The sequence below is a fragment of the Delphinapterus leucas genome, chromosome X (assembly GCF_059928025.1).
Source record: "Delphinapterus leucas isolate spDelLeu-1000000601 "Yukka" chromosome X, BTC_Dleu_Yukka2, whole genome shotgun sequence".
NCBI classification, from domain to species: Eukaryota; Metazoa; Chordata; class Mammalia; order Artiodactyla; family Monodontidae; genus Delphinapterus; species Delphinapterus leucas.
In genome coordinates this window covers 45,623,781-45,638,050 of record NC_143150.1, presented here as the reverse complement: position 1 = coordinate 45,638,050, position 14,270 = coordinate 45,623,781, and the positions used below count along the sequence as shown (strand labels likewise).

Here is a 14,270-nt window from a genome sequence, read left to right as displayed (position 1 = left end):
GCGCGCCGCCTCGCGCCATTGAGCTGTGACCCAACCAATCAGGCTTCAGCAGAGCGCGCGGCTCCACCCTGAAGCCCCCTGTGTCGCCTCGGAAGCGCATGCGCGGGGCGGAGCCCGCTCATTTGAATCCGGGAGGTGACGTTTGGACTCCAGAGGCTTTGGGACTGAGGAGTATTTTAGGTGAGGTGCTTTTAAACACCGGGCAAAGTGGGAGCCCCGAGGCCGAAGGGAATCAATCTCCTGACTTCTGAGTAAGATTGTCCTACAAGGTGTCGGGTTTGCCCCCAAAACGGGAATCTGCCCAGTGGGTCAGTTGTCGCGGCCAAGTTCGGCCCCTGCTGGGGCAGGCTGTGAAAGGGGGTCCTTGGGGAGCGATGGGACGGTTCCACTGGAAAGGGCCAGAAGCTGCTCGCCCGCCCTTCTTTCGTAGGACCCAAAAAAACAACTCGGAACCTGGAACCTCTCGGTGGGTTAGACATGCATATTGCCCTTCTGCTCCAGCCTCATCTGTTCTAGGGAGGTGGGGTTGAGTGTCATTACGACCATTCCCTTAGTTTTTCCTATTTGAAGCCCAAAACTTAGAAGTCATTCTGGCTTCCTCTCTTTCTTTTTCCCTACATCTAATTCCTTTATTACGGCCTTGCCCAGTCTCCTTCCAAAACATTTCACAAATACCATCATTTTCTACCTTTCCTACCATTTACACCTTAGGCCAGGTTCAGATTGCAGTCATATCTCTTCTGGACTTTTGCTAGACCCTTTTAATTTTCTGTTTCCACTCCTGCACCCCTAACATTCTATTCTTCGGACTGCAGCTAAAATGATCTTAAAACATAAATCAGATGGTATCACTCCCCTCTGTAACAGTCTTCCCTTCCCCCATAGTTGCCTATGACACTTAAAAACCAAATTCCTTGTTCTGGCTTACAAGCCCCAATATAGCAGTCGCTGTCTGCCTTTTTGACTTCGTCTCCTACTATTCTGTACCTCTTTCATGCTACTACCCCCACCGACCCTCGCCTCTTACTGGTGTTGTTGCTGTTTCTTTAACACACAGAGCTCTTGCTTTAAGGTCTTAGCATGTCTTGTTCTTTCCTCTCCATGAAATACCCTTCCACCAGCTCTTAACATGGTTGGTTCCTCCTGGCATTCAAATCTCAGCTTACAGGTCACATCAGAGAGGCATTCTCTGAACACTTATTCCAAAGTAGCTTCTCACCCCCACCTCTTTTCTATGACATCGCTGTATATTATGTTCACTATTATTTACTTATTTATTGACTCTCTCACAGCTCCTCTTCACTCCACCCCCATAAGTTTCATGAGAGCACAGACCTTGACTGTTTTGTTATTTTATCCCTGGTGAGTAGAATTGTGCGTGGCATATATTGTAGATGATGCTCAGTAATTATTTATTGAATAAGTGAATTATCGGGGCATGTTTCTGTTCTGAAAATCCTTAGTTTGGCCACCAGTTTGTCTTTAACTTAGCACTGACAAAGCAGGCAGCATTAAAGATTAAAAGCAAAATCAAGGCAGGGTGGAGAAAAATAGGAGTGGAGAAAGTAACATTGATTTCATGAGATGGATTAGTTTTGGACTCACTTATGTGATATAGCCCTTTTAAGAGAATTTGTTATGTTGCCTGTACTCTTACTGTTTTTTTCCCCTCACAAGGCCAGCTAGTGAATGTTACCTTGGAGAGTCATTTCTGTTCCTATTTAGGTCAAGGGATTTTTGAGAAAGTTAACCTATAGATTTTGTTGCCTGGATTGCTGTCAGTTTTTTTATTGTGTACTTGTATGCTAGGTCCTTTGTACTAAATGTGGGAATACAGGCATGTGTGATCCCTGTCTTTGTGGAGTAAAAAGGGAGGGACAGTTTGGCTGGTTAATGGTAACTTGACACTTGTTTCTGTATAGAACACGTGCAGTAATGTCACTTCAAAGGAAAGTTAAGAACTCTCAGGCACGAAAGAGGACTTCACAAGGTAGTAATAGCTGTCAGACTAGACTCTCAGCCTGGAAAGTAACAGAGGACCTAAGTGACTCAAAGAGCATCTCGAAACATGGACAAAACAATCCAGTGGAAGATTATGAACATGCTGATGATCAAGCAGAAGGTGCTCTGCAAATAGCACTGACATACTTTGAGAAAGGTAAGACAGATTGTTTTCCTTATGTTAAGTCCTATTCCTTTAAAAATATTCAGACTTTTTTTCTTAAGGATTTTTAAAGGAAAGCATATTTTTGCTCATTTGTGATTTTTGTTTATTTAATGGACATTTATTGAGCACTTACTACGTATCAATATGCTAGGTACTAGGGATATAGCAACAAAGCATGTTCCTGGCAGGGTGGTTTCCAAACTGTTACACATTGGGATTTCCCGAGAATTTTTAAAACCCACTGGTACCTGGCATCCACTCTTAGACTTTCTGATTTTATTGGTATGGGATACAAGCTGGGCATTGGGATTTTTTAACGGCTCCTTAGGTGATTCCAATGTGCAGCAAAGTTTGGGAACCACTGCCCTAGTTTTTGAAACAGCTTAGTCTAAGTTCAGTGCTTTTAGTTAGTTTAGAGCAGAGAAGCCAGGGCAGGATTCAGTTTTCCTGCTTTGCTGTGAAGTATTCAAGGGTTTTAAAGGCTTTGAAGGGTTTTTAGGAAGGCATCTTTTACGTAAAGCTATTCCTTTGAAGAATCCTAATTTGTAACTTGAGGCTGAGGAGTGAGAGAGTTTTAAAATCCTCACTATTTAATACTGTTCCTCTTCCAGGTCCCATTAAAACTTCACAGAGTAAAGATAAAACCTTGGAGAAACATTTGAAAACTGTGGAAAATGTGGCATGGAAGAATGGCTTAGCTCCAGAAGGAATCGACATTCTATTAAATGTGGCACTCAGTGGCAAATTTGGTATGTCAAGGGGATAAATTTTTCAGTTTGCTATTTGTTTTGCCTTTCAGACTTTGAATTAGATTGTTGATTGGAATCAGCTGCAGTTAAAGAACTATATATATTTTTCCTATTCTCTTCATAAAACCAATCTGATAAGATTATATCAATAAGATGGGCCTTTCTTGTGTTCAGACTACCTTATGAACTAAAAGTTTCTATGTGCATATGCTGAAAATGGCTAGTTATCACGTATCTTTACAAATAAAATGGGCCTCTCACTGTTGTGGCCTCTTCCGTTGCGGAGCTACAGGCTCCGGATGCACAGGCTCAGCGGCCATGGCTCACGGGCCCAGCCGCTCCACGGCATGTGGGATCCTCCCGGACCGGGGCACAAACCCACGTCCCCTGCATCAGGTGGACTCTCAACCACTGCGCCACCAGGGAAGCCCCAATAAAATGGATTTTTGTCACCAAATACATGGGAGCCATTTTTAGTATTTCTCTTAGGAAGGATAGATAATAATTTAAATAGTGTTGCCAGAAGGCACATTAAGAGATCACTTGGTCTATTTTATTGCCTTTAGGTTCACTTATCTATGGCAAGTCCCTGTTGATACTGTCTCCATTCCAGTCTCTGTGGCCTTAATAGTCAAGATGCTTTTTCTTTTGTGCCAATGCTTCCTTTTCTGTTCTAAGTTCATTTGTAATGGCAGTGGGGAGAGATTCTTAGAAAGAAATAATATCTGTCCATTATTCTTTTTACTTGAGAAGAACCTTTTTACCTACCCTCACCCAAATTTAGACTTAGAGAGTATTTTAGCCCTTGAACATTCTCATTTTAAAGGTGAGGAAACTGAAGCCCAGAGTGGTTAAAGAGACTTGCTTAATCTCAGAGCTAGAACTGGGGAACTCAGATCTCCTAACTCCCCTTCTAGTGTTTATGCTGCACCACACTGCTACTGGGTTTTCTCCTTTTTTTTAAAAAATTAAGACAACTATCAAAATTGAATACTTTATATACCATTTTCTAGCCCTTGCATATTGGGTTCCTTTGTGCATACCCTATCATGTTTGCAGGTGTGTGTGTCTGAGAGAGAGAGACAACACATTACTAGCCAAATTCAGTATATGACTTCCAGGAATTTTAGTTCTCTATATTTAAAAAATTTTTTATTTATTTATTTTTGTCTGTGTTGGGTCTTTGTTGCTGCGTGCAGGCTTTTCTCTAGTTGCGGCGAGTGGGGGCTACTCTTCGTTGTGGTGCACGGGCTTCTCATTGCAGTGGCTTCTCTTGTTGCGGAGCATGGGCTCTAGGTGCATGGGCTTCAGTAGTTGCAGCACGCGGGCTCAGTGGTTGTGGCTCATGGGCTCTAGAGCACAGGCTCAGTAGTTGTGGTGCATGGGCTTCGTTGCTCCACAGCATGTGGGATCTTCCTGGACCGGGGCTCAAACCCATGTCCCCTGCATTGGCAGGCGGGTTCTTAACCACTGTGCCACCAGGGAAGTCCCTAGTTCTCTATTTTTACCTGATTAGTTCTCTTTGTTTTCCTACAAAGTTAAATTTGACCTAATAAAATTGGTCTTCTTCTAAGTGGTTTCAAATTGGTTTTGACAAATTTCTAGGAATTCATATTTAACTGATTAGTGTTTATCGAGAAGAATTCTATCTATCCCTTCTCCCCTTAAAACATGTATAGAATGTACAGATGTTTTCTATTTTGGAATTTCTCTTTTCTTTTTTGATATCTCAGAAATTAATGTTTAGAAGGTTTTCGTGATGTTTGCCAGGTCTTATTGCAAATGCATGCATGTTTCAAAATGCATGCCTCAGAGTTAGAAACTTGTATGTAACAATTTAAAAAATAATCTCTGGCTTTCTAGTCTAATTTCGTTTTTCTGTTGAGCTGGAATTTGGTGACATTATATGTAGCCTCATTAATTGCTTTTCTCCTTTTAGTTATTTCTGTGATATCCACCATCACTACCAGATCTTTATATGTAGCTCTTTTGCTAAGTTGAAATACATATTGAGGGGCAGGTGTGCTAGAAATGTCATAATTAGGTACAAAGGGACTTTGGACTCTTTAGTAATTGAAAAGTCACTGGGAAGTAAGAATAGAGTCTATATTGAATTCTCCCTTTGAATTTGGTACATGTGTAAAGTGTTAGCGGTCAGACTGTTGTAAACTTTACAAGGGTTGGGGGATGGGAGTAGGGGAGAAGAGAGGAGTAAAAACAAGATACCATGGGACTGGAAAGCAGAGATTTTTATTCTTGTGATTCATTACCTGCCATCACTGCTTCCTTTCTTCTCCACAGAATGATGGGGTAGGAATTGATGAGATATATTGTTGAAGTTATGTAGGATATATAAATCTAGAGATCTGATGTACAACATGATGACTATAGTTAGTAATATTGTATAGAATACTGGAAATTTGCAAGAGAATAAATTTCATGTGCTCTTACCACACACAAAGAATGGTAACTATGTGAGGAGATAAAATGTTAATTAACTTGACTGTAGTAGTCATCTTATTATATATAGGTATATAGTATCTGCCGGGTGTTGGTTTCAGGACCCCCTGCGGATACCAAAATCCTAGGATGCTCAAATCCCTTGATAAAATGGCATAATATTTGCATATAACCTACACACATCCTCCTATATACTTTAAATCATCTCTAGATTACTTATAATACCTAATACAATGTAAACACTATGTAAATAGTTGTAAATACAATGTAAATGCCATGTAAATAGTTGTATTGTGTGGCTAATTCAAGTTTTGCTTTTTGGAACTTTCTGGAATTTTTTTTTAAACGAATATTTTCTGTCTGTGGTTGGTTGAATCCACAGGTGCATCTTATCCATATCCATATGGATATGGAGGGCTGATTATATCATATCATCATGTTGTGCATCTTAAATATATACAGTTTTTATTAAAAAAATAAGAGGTCTACACTAGTAGGAAAAGAAAAGATGTATAAGATGTTTCTGAGAATGCTACTTGCAGGCGAAGTTAAGAACAGTGTTATCTTGGTGAATGGATGTGATCACCGTGCTATAATGCATGTAAGACAGCGTTTAAAGACCTGTATGTTTCTAAGAATGCTACTTGTGGGAGAAATTGAGAACAGTGTTATACTGAATGGATGTGATTACCACGCTATAATACCTGTAAAACAGTTAAAGACACATGTATCCAAGATATTGTTGAGGCTTCTACTTGCATGAGAAGTTGAGAACACTGTTTTTTCCAGTGAATGGTTGTGATCACCACTGTGTAATGCAAATAAAACAATGTTTAAATACAAAAAGAAATTGATGATATATATGTATATTTAATTATTGAAGCCTTAATAAGCAGAAGTTGACATAGGGTATACACAAAACTACTTGCAAACTCACTTCTATTAGCAGATGGGAGGATAGCATAGAAGCCAAGAGAATATGATGGAAAGATTGGACCAATATAGAATGATATTACTACCAGCTAATAGTATAGTTGTTTGATTCTGCTATCCTTCCCACTTTTGGGGGGGGAATGGAGCCTAGAAATATATCTATTTATTCTTAAAAGTAGCAGCTCATGCAAGATATCTTAGAGTAGTTTTAAATAAATCAGGATCTATTATGCCATTTTAAAAAGTCCTTGAAATTTTCCTAGGAGTAAAAGACTTCTTTTGAGGTGTAATTCACGTACCATAAAATTCACCCTTTTGAAGCATACAATTCAGGGTTGTTTTTTTTTTTAGCATATTCATAGAGTTGTGCAACCATCACCACTATCTAATTTCCAAACATTTTCATCATGCCAAGAAGAAATCCTGTACTCATCCTCCCTTGTTAGATAAAAATATTAGAACCAAAGAATTTGCTTTATAGTTTATATTAAAAGTTAAAGGTACATTTTTGTTTCAAACTATGTTTTATAATGATGATAAGAGATATTGAATATTATTTTATTGCCTTCAATGTGAAGTGAACTTTTTAGGACTAAGAGTTAATAATAGTAAGGAAACAGTCAAGATCCCAAAATGTAGTTTGATTTAGAGTTTGTCTGCTTTCCAGGGAGTGCTGTAAACACTCGGATATTCAAGTGTATGATTCCAGCAACTCTAATATCAGAAGATTCTGTGGTTACGGCGGTCTCTTGGCTTTGTGTTGGCAAGTGTTCTGGTAGCACCAAGGTAATCTTTTTAAACACTTTGATGATAAGTCCTTCAGAACTACTTAAGGGCTGGCAAGGAAGAGCCACTTATGGAGTAATGGCAGTGGCCTTTTGTGCAAAGCCTGTAGTTTTGGAACAATGTAGCTTGATGCAAGGAGTCTGTTCAAACAGAAATTTTTACTGAGAGATAAAATTTATTATCCTTCTTTGTGCTAGAGGCTTCTAAAACAGCCCTGAGGGGGAAATTAAGCTCTCTCCTCTGCAAGTTATATTTCTCTAAAGATAAGCATTTTGTCTCTCAATAGGTACTTTTTTATCGTTGGCTGGTTGCAATGTTTGACTTCATTGATCACAAGGAGCAAATTAACTTGCTCTATGGCTTCTTTTTTGCTTCATTGCAAGATGATGCACTGGTAAGTAAAAATTGGACAGCATCATGCATCGATCAAATGGTACGCGCTTGTATATCGATGCACCATATGTGCTTCAAAGTGCCACACCACTTTCCTTACTTATTTTAAAATATATGAAACACATAGAAAAGTATAAAGAGTAACATAAAAAACATCTTTACACCTGTCTCTCAGATTAACAAATAAAATTTTTAATGCATTTGCTTTATATCTTTTTTAAGGAACTAATTGTAACAGATAGAATTGAGTTCACATTGCAGTCTCTTTGCTGATCTAGAGCAATGATTGCCATCTTTTCCCTTTTAAACCACTTCAACAGGGTCCTTTGAGTCACTTATTGTACAGTTTCTTTTTTCTTTTTTTTTAACATCTTTATTGGAGTATAATTGCTTTACAATGGTGTGTTAGTTTCTGCTTTATAACAAAGTGAATCAGTTATACATATACATATGTTCCCATATCTCTTCCCTCTTGCGTCTCCCTCCCTCCCACCCTCCCTATCCCACTCCTCTAGGTGGTCACAAACCACCTAGCTGATCTCCCTGTGCTATGCGGCTGCTTCCCACTAGCTATCTATTTTACATTTGGTAGTGTATATATGTCCATGCCACTCTCTCACTTTGTCACAGCTTACCCTTCCCCCTCCCCATATCCTCAAGTCGATTCTCTACTAGGTCTGTGTCTTTATTCCTATCTTACCCCTAGGTTCTTCATGACATTTTTTTCCCTTAGATTCCATATATATGTATTAGCATACGGTATTTGTCTTTCTCTTTCTGATTTACTTCACTCTGTATGACAGACTCTAGGTCTATCCACCTCACTACAAATAACTCAATTTCGTTTCTTTTTATGGCTGAGTAATATTGCATTGTATATATGTGCCACATCTTCTTTATCCATTCATGCGATGATGGACACTTAGGTTGCTTCCATCTCCGGGCTATTGTAAATAGAGCTGCAGTGAATATTTTGGTACATGACTCTTTTTGAATTATGGTTTTCTCAGGGTATATGCCCAGTAGTGGGATTGCTGGGTCATGTGGTAGTTCTATTTGTAGTTTTTTAAGGAACCTCCATACTGTTCTCCATAGTGGCTGTGCCAATTCACATTCCCACCAGCAGTGCAAGAGTGTTTCCTTTTCTCCACACTCTCTCCAGCATTTATTGTTTGTAGATTTCTTGATGATGGCCATTCTGACCGGTGTGAGATGATATCTCATTATAGTTTTGATTTGCATTTCTCTAATGATTAATGATGTTGAGCATTCTTTCATGTGTTTGTTGGCAATCTGTATATCTTCTTTGGAGAAACGTCTATTTAGGTCTTCTGCCCATTTTTGGATTGGGTTGTTTGTTTTTTTGTTATTGAGCTTCATGAGCTGCTTGTAAATTTTGGAGATTAATCCTTTGTCAGTTGCTTCATTTGCAAATATTTTCTCCCATTCTGAGGGGTTGTCTTTTGGTCTTGTTTATGGTTTCCAGTTTCTTGATTAACACTGTGAAAACCTCATCAGAATTAATGAGGAGAGGATTACTTTTCATGAGATGCCAATGGGCTGATTTTGATTAAATAGCATAATTATTCCCATTGAAAACGTTAATAACTCTAAGAAATCAATCTGTCCACATGGAAGACTTTCAAGGACCATCAGTAGTTCACAGACCATATGAACCATTCATCTAACTGAATTCCTCTTGCTTCTGGAAAGGGAATTCATTCATTGATTTCATTTTTTAAAAATTGACTGTGTTCATTGCATTGATCGAGGCAGTGTAGAAGATTCAAAGTTTAGCAGAGAGTTTCCTTATTCCAGGGGTTTATAATCCAGTTGGGGGACTAAGGAAAGCAGATAAAGTTAAATAATGTATAAATTAAATTATCAAATACAGTATATGTTAACACGAGGATAATAATTGCTGTGATATTCCCAGGAAGGAAAGAACACTGTAAACCAGAGTGATTAGAAAAAGCATCATAAAGTATGTAGGCATTGAGCTAGGCCGTGAAGGTTGAGTAGGATTTGAGATTTGATGTTTGATATGACAGGAATATTTCAAGCAAAGTTGTGAACTGTGTAAATTGTATTTCAGGAGACCTTAAATAGATCAGATTGACTTAATTACAATTGGTGTCAAGCAGGGTGGGTGGTAAGGCTGAAAAAGTTGGGTGAGGAAAAATTGTAGAGGTCTTTAAATGTGATGGTAAGGAATTTGAACTTTATCCTATATCCAGTGGGGAAATCACTGAAAAACTTGGGGCAGAACACGTTGAAAGCAACACTGTAGGAAGTTGTATCGAGTAGTGCCAAACATTATGAATTATGATGGAGGCTAGAGTCAGGAAGACTAATTAGGAGACTAACTTGATGATGACATCCTAAACTAGCAGTTCTCAGATACACTCTGTGGACCCCTTGAGGTTCCCTGAGAACCTTTCAGGAGGTCTCAGTGGTTCAAGTTATCTTTATAGCAATATCAAGATGTTATTAGCTATTTTCACTGTGTTGACATTTGTACTGATGGTGGATAAAACTGCTGGCACCTTAGCACAAATAAGGGCAGTGGGGACAGACTGTACTAGTGGTCATTGTGTTCTTCACTGCAGTAAAAAACAAAAATGCTAGTTTCACTTAATACTGTCCCAAATGAAGCAGTAAAAATTACTTCATTAATTATATTAAACTTCAGCCTGTGAGACACATCTTTAATATTATGTTTGATGAAATGGGAAGTACAAATAAATCCCTTCTGCATACTAAAGTACAACAGTTGTCCTGAGGAAAAGCACTTATGTGATTGAGTTGTGAGCTAAACCAGCTGCTTTTTTCACAGAATACCATTTTTACTTCAGAGTGACTGACGTATAAACTGTGGTTATTCAGACTTGGGTATTTGGCAGATGTTTTCTTGAAAATGCACAAAGTGAGCTGGTCATTTCAAAGAAAACAACTGGCACTGTTTTTTGCCAGTGATAAAATTTGAGCTTTTAAGCGAAAATTACAAGTTTGGAAAATTTGTATCTGCCACTGTGAACTTGACAGCTTCCCAATACTTAAAGACTTTCCTGATGAGGATGGTAGCAATATTAATGAATGTGATTTTTAGATATTGTATAATGAAATGTGTCAATATTTGGAAGCTTGGTATAGCTAATTTCCAAATTATCAAGTATGATATTATGAAATTATGCATGGGTAAAAGAGCCATCCAAAGTGCAAGATATATCAATGAATTTTAATGGAACAGAGTACAAAGACGGTTCATTGATAAGATTTCAGATTCCACATTGCAGCTGTTCCCTAAGAGGCTATCACTTACCAAGTTTTAGTGAAGTATCAAAGACTAATATCCACGATTTTCTGAAAAGGCTATTAAAATATTACTTTCTTCTCCAACTACATATCTGTGTGAGGCTGGCTTTTCTTCATGTACTTCAATCAGAACAACATATTGTAACGGATTTAATGCAGAAGCAGAGAATCCAGCTGTATTCTATTAAGTCAGAAACATTAAAGAAATTTGTAGAAATGTAAAACTGTGTCACTCTAAGTCATTTTGGGGGAAAATATAGTTATTTTTCATAAAATATTTCATTTATTGTTAGCATGTGATGGGCTTATTTTTATTTTTTGCAGTACGCAGGCCTCTCACCGCTGTGGCCTCTCCCGCTGCGGAGCACAGGCTCCGGACGCGCAGGCTCAGCGGCCATGGCTCACGGGCCCAGCCGCTCCGCGGCACGTGGGATCCTCCTGGACCGGGGCACGAACCCGTGTCCCTTGCATCAGCAGGCGGACTCTCAACCACTGCGCCACCAGGGAAGCCCTGGGCTTATTTTTTAAATGAGTTAGTAAACATTTAAAAATTTCCGAGTTTTAGTTTCTAATATGGTAAATATCAACAGATATAAACCAGATAAACAAAAGCTCTTTGGGGTCCTCTAATTTTTAAGAATGTAAAGAGTCCCAAGACCAAAAAGTTTGAGAATCACTATCCTAGACTAAGGGGAATGAAAAATTGAAAGGACAAATTTTAGGGGAAATTGTAAAGGAAGAATTGACTTGCTACCTATATTGGATTAAGGGAAGGGTCAAGAGATAAAGATCCAAGTTTTTAAGGCAGCATGACTCAGAATGATGGTACCTTTGACCGTAAAAGGGAATTTGTGAAAAGGAGGTAGTTTTGGAAGGAATATAATATGTTTGGCTTTAGATGTACAAAGTTTGAGCTACATCCTTTAGAAATTCACTCAATGAACATTTATTAACCACATAATATGAATGGCATTGAACTAGTATTAGAAATACAAATATGAGTAAGAATAAGTTAACTATAAGCCTCATATAGTTAACTTATATGAGGCTTATATGCCAGGCACTAGTATACTTTATATACACAGTATTTCATCATCTCTAAGATGCCATTAGTGTTAAGGTGCATCATTATCTTATGAACCATTACAATAGAATGCTGCCATTAAAGCTATCACATGATATGGATTTTAGGATTAGTTCTGTTTTCAGAGATGTTAAAATGTAGAGAAAGAAATGTTAGACTATGTAAAATATTTTTTTCCCAGTTCTGAGGGTCTGAAAGTTCTTTTCTTACATCAGTATTCTTAAAAAAAATTTATTGAGCACCTACTATTTTCTACACTTGTGCTACCAGTATAGTAGCCACTAACTTCATTTGACTAAGTGAGCACTGGGAATGTGGCTAGGCCAAACTGAAATGTGTTGTAAGTGTAAAACACACACCAGATAAGAAGTGGTTTTAACTCACATGAACCTCTTGCCAGCCTTATGTGGTATACACTTTTTTTTTTTCTTTGCGGTATGCAGGCCTCTCACTGTTGTGGCCTCTCCCACCGCGGAGCACAGGCTCCGGACGCGCAGGCTCAGCGGCCATGGCTCACGGGCCCAGCCGCTGCACGGCACGTGGGATCCTCCCAGACCGGGGCACGAACCCGCGTCCCCTACATCGGCAGGCGGACTCCCAACCACTGCGCCACCAGGGAAGCCCTGTGGTATACACTTTTATCCCCATTTTAGAGATGAGGAAGCTGAGGCACAGAGAAGTCAAATAATTACTCAGAGTCACCTGACTAGAGCCAGAATTTATGGAAAATGATATTCCCATTTTAGAGATGAGACAACTGAGGCTTGGAAAAGTTACATAACTTTGCTAAGGTAAGCTATCTAGTAAGAGGCTGAGCCTTGAAGGTCTTTAAATGTAGTAGGAGAGAAGATAAGTACAGTGTGAATAAATCCTGTGATAGTATCCACAGAGTTCCATGTGAGTATAAAGGAGAGATAGCAAAATGAGACTGGGGATCAGGGTTAAAGTCATAGGAATTTGTTTTCAACAGGAAGAGACATGGGTGTTGATGTCAATAAATTTGTGGGTTAGTAAGGGAGATGATTGAGGGAATTCCTGGCCAGTGGTTTTAGTGATTTTTTTTTCCTCAAAGTTTCACTTAAGTAGGAGGCAAGGTCTTCTGCTGAGAATGAGGATGGGAAGATAGAATATTATGTTTGAGGAGAGAGTATACATTTTGAAATAGCTTTTGGTGGAAATAGAAATAGGAGATTAGAGACACAGTTCTGAAGGCCCAGATGAGTTTAGGGAGCACGAATTTGTGATAGGTAATTTCTCCAGGGTGGGACAAGGAGGCGAGAGAGTGACCGCCGATGGATCAGGAAGTCTAGAGAGAAAAGGGAGAAGGTGAAGACAAAACAGGGCAGATTGGGAGCACACGCAGCTGAGGTTCAGGATGCCTTGGTGACATTCAGGAAATGTATTGGGGTTAAAAACTGGAATAATAGAAATTGTAGCACTGGAGTTTAAGATTTCAGGAGGGGATGGTTCAATGTGATGACAAGATTCAGAGTGACAATGGGGTGAGTTGTTGAAGTAGGGTGAGGGGATGAAGGTTATTGGAATTGAAATTTTCTCTATCCTTATGGATTTATTGTTGCTGCCCATTTATCAATTACAGAGTGAGGTATGTTGAAAATCTCCCACTATGAAGGCAGATTTGTTAGTTTTCCCTTAAAGTTTTGTCAAATTTTACTTTATATATTTTGAGTCTATTATTAGGTATATGCACAATTATAGTTTTCATATATTGTCCTGCTGAATCAAACCTTTATCATGGAGTTGCCCTTTGTTAGAAATGCTTTTTGTTTTAGTCATTTCATTTGATATTGACATTGGCTAGTATATTGCTTGGTATATTACCATCTTTTGGTTTTTTGAAAAATCTTCTTTTGCCCTCATGTCTTAGATGCCCCTTTTATTTATTTATTTTTAAAAAAACTATTTTCTTTTTTTCTTTTTATATTTTTGGCTGCATCAGGTCTTAGTTGCGGCACGTGGGATCTTTCGTTGCGGCACGGGCTCTTCGTTGTGGTGCGTGGGCTTCTCTTTAGTTGTGGCGCGGGCTCCAGGGTGCGTGGGCTCTGTAGTTGTGGCGCACAGGGTCCAGAGCACATGGGCTCTGTAGTTTGTGGCACGCGGGCAGGCTGTCTCTTTGAGGCTCACAGTGTGGGCTTTGTTGCCCCATGGCATGTGGGATCTTAGCTCCCCAACCAGGGATTGAACCTGCATCCCCTGCATTGGAAGGCAGATTCTTTACCGCTGGACCACCAGGGAAATCCCTTAGATGCCTCTTTTCAATAGCATATAACTAGATTTTATTTTTAAATCCTGTCTGACGATTTTCACTTTTACCTGGAAAATTAGTTTATTTACTTTTGTAGTGATTGTTGATACAGTAGAA

General features: G+C 39.0%; 1 protein-coding gene across 2 annotated transcripts in view; it reads left to right on the top strand.

Annotated features, from left to right (window-relative positions):
- The first annotated feature begins 96 nt into the window (after nucleotides 1–96).
- The window catches only part of CENPI (centromere protein I), a 51,868-nt gene continuing 37,694 nt past the window's right edge, over nucleotides 97–14,270 (top strand). For both annotated transcript variants that reach the window (XM_089904277.1, XM_089904276.1), the window contains exons 1-6: nucleotides 97–180; nucleotides 1,293–1,362; nucleotides 1,923–2,158; nucleotides 2,779–2,916; nucleotides 6,977–7,095; nucleotides 7,382–7,489. In XM_089904277.1, coding sequence (XP_089760403.1) covers nucleotides 1,936–2,158; nucleotides 2,779–2,916; nucleotides 6,977–7,095; nucleotides 7,382–7,489 — 588 coding nt within the window. In that variant the 5' untranslated portion in view covers nucleotides 97–180; nucleotides 1,293–1,362; nucleotides 1,923–1,935. The remainder of the gene's footprint in view (nucleotides 181–1,292; nucleotides 1,363–1,922; nucleotides 2,159–2,778; nucleotides 2,917–6,976; nucleotides 7,096–7,381; nucleotides 7,490–14,270) is intronic.